The 4117-nt window shown below is 42.9% G+C and overlaps 1 protein-coding gene across 1 annotated transcript; it reads left to right on the forward strand.

Moving 5' to 3' along the window:
- LOC135463111 (transmembrane protein 267-like) lies at positions 1-2327 on the forward strand. Its single transcript, XM_064740430.1, has 2 exons — positions 1-292; positions 1912-2327. The coding sequence occupies exons 1-2, from the start codon at positions 8-10 to the stop codon at positions 2260-2262; spliced, it is 636 nt and encodes a 211-aa protein (XP_064596500.1). The 5' UTR covers positions 1-7; the 3' UTR covers positions 2263-2327.
- The last annotated feature ends 1790 nt before the right edge of the window (positions 2328-4117 follow it).

Below are 4117 nucleotides of genomic sequence, written 5' to 3' on the forward strand. Positions count from 1 at the left end.
AATCACTATGACAGAGACGATTTTTCCAGGCCCAGTGCCCGTTCTGAGTGAGTTGTTGTTGATCAGTGTTTGCATTCTCGCAGACCACTATGATATTTTCTCTGGTCACAGCGGCTGGGCCGCAGCGATACGAGACAATGGGGTGCACGGGACGATTGCGTGCTTTTGTTGGGCGGTATTCTGCGATTGGAGGGAAACTGCACGAGACCTGATTCAGTGTGTGGTGTGTGGACTGCTAGCTATGGTACTTGACGTTGATCACTTCATCGCGGCAAAGACTTTCACACTAAAGGTTAGTTTGTGCTAGGGATGGCCTACTTGTAGCCTATATATCAGTAGGCGCCAGGGCGGTAAGATTGGCAGTGTGGGTAACGGCAGGCCATTTCATTACCCCACCAAACCGTGAACATAAGCATACCCTTACACGTGCGTAGGCCTTAGTGGACGGACCGGTTTCAATTTACTCTGACAGGTGCACGTCCTTCAAATCCGCCTTAGATATAATTCGTGAAAATCATGAGTTCAGTACTGGTTCAGTAATACTTAAACAGGTAACTCGCGGACTTCTTCGTTTACGAGTTTTAGAGCTTTGAACAGCGAAGCAGCGTGATCAAATCCAACTCTTGGAACATAGGCTAACTGAAGCTGAGGCTGTAAGTCAGGAAGTTTGTCAGGTAGCCTTCTTAGCAGAAAGTGATGGTTTACTTCGGGAACAGTGGTACTTTCCACCCATATTACGGACTACTGTCAGAGATGTTGGATACATTGTCGAGGAATAGGTCGTTAAAAATGAATCTGATTTATTTATTTATTTGATTAGTGTTTTACGCCGTACTCAAGAATATTTCACTTATACGACGGCGGCCAGCATTATGGTGGGTGGAAACTGGGCAGAGCCCGGGGGAAACTCACGACCATCCGCAGGTTGCTGTCAGACCTTCCCACTTACGGCCGGAGAAGAAGCCAGCATGAGCTGGACTTGAACTCACAGCGACTGCATTGGTGAGAGGCTCCTGGGTCATTACGCTGCGCTAGCGCGCTAACAGACTGAGCCAAGGAGGGCCCCCTCCCCCCCCCCCCCCCACCCCTATGAATCTGATAACGAAGAAAATAAATTAGTTACGGATTTTAAGACATTATTGTATAATGTTCTGCTTGAAAGGAAAATAAAAGAAGAAACAAAGTACTGTTAAGTGATATTTGAAATGCTGGAATATCAGCCCCCAGAAGTGTTTCCATTCATACTGAGGTGCAATTATCTCATGACAAATTATTCTTCATACAATTTACGGGAGATGGTGAAATTGGCCATATGTGTGAAATCTTCCCTGACACGCTGTCTTTGGACGATTTTCAGATCTAGTGAATTTCCAACTTCTCAGAATAATACGAAAATCCGTTGGAAGAAATGTGGTGTAAAAATGCCATGCCACCAAAGTACTATCGCCACTAAAGTATCAAGCCAAAGGTACCAGAAATGAAACCCTACTCATTCACATTATACTGACACCCGACCAACCAGTCCTGTTTCCTTGCTCTAACATCTGAGAGCTGAGTGCCAAGCGAGGTAGTAGCAAGTTATAGTGCCATTTTTAAAGTCTTTGGTATTAGCCGAGCCGAACTGATGTATACTGTTTTGTTTTGCACAAAGTGAATTATTCTTTTTCGTTTGATGCGTACGGGTTACTGTGTGACAGTGTACTGTGACCGGGCGGAGTGTCATCTAAATCTGGTGTCTTTGACCTAGCGTTCCAGTGGGACAGAATTACGACTGTCACTGTATACACAACGCTTATATACAAATATGAAAAGCTATAATGTCACTTCAGAAGTATTGCAAGCGAGGTTAAATTCTAAGAAAAAAAAACACTTACTGACTGATGGGCTGATATATTGCCTTCTTTCCCCCAGGGAGCAGTTTCTCACCCAACTCGGCCTCCTCTACACGCAACATCGGTGATTCCTCTATGTGCTTCGTTCATTTACGTCACCAGCCGATTGCTGTCATGGAAGTCCGGCACTACTCTCGCTGTGATGTTGACAATCGCCTGGCTTTCTCATCACATAAGAGACGGTGTCAGACGTGGGCTATGGTTACCTCCCTTTGGTAGCACGCCGCCCATCCCCTTTAACGTGTATGTTGCTAGCACGGCGATACTGCCTGTGCTTTTCAAAGTCATGAAGTTTTATTCTGAAAGTTTTTCAAATATCTCAAAAACTGTGACTTCAGAAGCTCAACATGTGGAGATCTCGGATGTTTAACTGAGACTACTGTGATTATGTAAGATATATGTATATGAATTGGCATAATATTATATTTATTGATAACTGGTTTGTTTATTGATTCAAAATGGGAACAAATGTTATATTATTATTGCAATTCCAGATCCAGAATCACGAAGCGATCTTAGACTTAAGTCAAAATTTCAAATCACTTTAAAATTCTTATTTCTTTATTAACGATGTCAAAATATTGCTCGCCACGATATGGCTGAAATATTGCCGATGTGGCGTTAAGCCATAATCATTCATTCATTCATTCAAAATATTGCTTGACAACGTAAATTTTGGGTAAGTTATTGTAAAACAAATAACATACCATGGGAAACATATCATGTTAAATGATTAAAATTTTGACATAAGTCTAAGATCGTTTCGTGATCTCGGGCCAGGCCTCATTATGATTATTAAGCTGTTAAAAAAAAACATACGGCCATGTCACAGATAACAGCGTTTTCATACAGCACATACTAATAGCTGTCATTGCTTAATGACCATGAGACTGGTTTAGGCTTAGCTCGCAGATTTAGGCTTGATTTCAGAACTGTTAGCTGTGTTGGGTTTGTTACTAACCATCAGAACCGTATTTGAACAAAAATTAAGGATTATGTGCAGCTCACATGACAAAAAAAGGTAAAAAATGTACTACTGCAGGTCAAATCTTAAATCAGGGGAAAGGCACGTCCATGGCCTAGTGATTAGCGAAGCCTCTCACCAACGCAAGTTCGTCCGGATCATGCTGGTTTCCTTTCTGGTCGTAAGTAAGAAGGTCTACCATCAACCTGCGGATGGTCATGGGTATCCTCTGGGCTCTACATCTTTTTTTTTCGGAATAATTAAACACATGGTGCTTGCAGTTGGATGGGGATATCAGCGGTTGTCAGCTCTCCACAAATGATGTTTAACTCGTGCATGCTTCTCACTTGTTAAACATCACTTTCTCTCGATCTCACCAGTTCTGATATCCCATGGGACAGCATTCACTATTTGTTGATTGTTCAGTGACAAACCATTGTAATTTCGCCAAAGTAAAATTGAAAGCCACGGTAAACCTGATGGTAAAGAAGGGAAACTTTTTGGACAAGTCTTTAGAAGCACACCGTAAAACTTCATTTTTGATGCCAAGTTTATATTTTGTTTTTGCCCTAAAGATTTCATGTACCTGTTTTATGCCAGCTTTACACTTGGGCCGTACTTTGGAAGGTCTGTCAGGAACCTGGGGATGGTTGTGGGTTTCAGAGCCCGGTTTCCTCTCACCGTAAAGCTGCCTGCCGTCATATAAGTGAAAATATTTTTGAGTGCGGCGTAAAACACCAATAAAATAAAAAAAAAAAAAAATATTACAGCTGCTCTCTCCGGATGTGCGTGGGAAGGTCTGCAGCAACCTGCGGATGGTTGTGGGTTCCGGAGCTCCGTTTCTTCCCACCATAATTCTGGCCGCCGTCAAACACCAATCAAATGAATAATTATTCCAGCTCTACTATTCTGTAGAGCTGTTCTGTTTGTGTGGCATAATGACTTGAATGTCCGAACTCTTCCTGACGTTGTATTTGGCCCTCACCAATGCGGTCGCTGTGAGTTCAAGTTCAGCTCATGCTGGCTTCCTCTCCGGCCGTACATGGGGAGGTCTGTCACAACCGGCGGATGGTCGTGGGCTTCCCCCGGGCTCTGCTCGGTTTCCTCCCACCATAATGCTGGCCGCCGTCGTATAAGTGAAATATTCTTGAGTACGGCGTAAAACACTAATCAAATAAATAAATATATATTCCAGCTGTATATAACTAACTAGGACTATATAAATAAACAGCAGTGTGTTCCCACTCCTTGTGTTTAGTGT

The sequence above is a fragment of the Liolophura sinensis genome, chromosome 2 (assembly GCF_032854445.1).
Source record: "Liolophura sinensis isolate JHLJ2023 chromosome 2, CUHK_Ljap_v2, whole genome shotgun sequence".
Lineage (NCBI taxonomy): Eukaryota > Metazoa > Mollusca > Polyplacophora > Chitonida > Chitonidae > Liolophura > Liolophura sinensis.

Coding starts and splice junctions, on each gene's coding strand:
- LOC135463111 (XM_064740430.1), top strand. CDS start 8: ATGACAGAGACGATTTTTCCAGGCCCAGTGCCCGTTCTGAGTGAGTTG. Junction 293..1,911: donor CAAAGACTTTCACACTAAAG/GTTAGTTTGTGC, acceptor TCTTTCCCCCAG/GGAGCAGTTTCTCACCCAAC.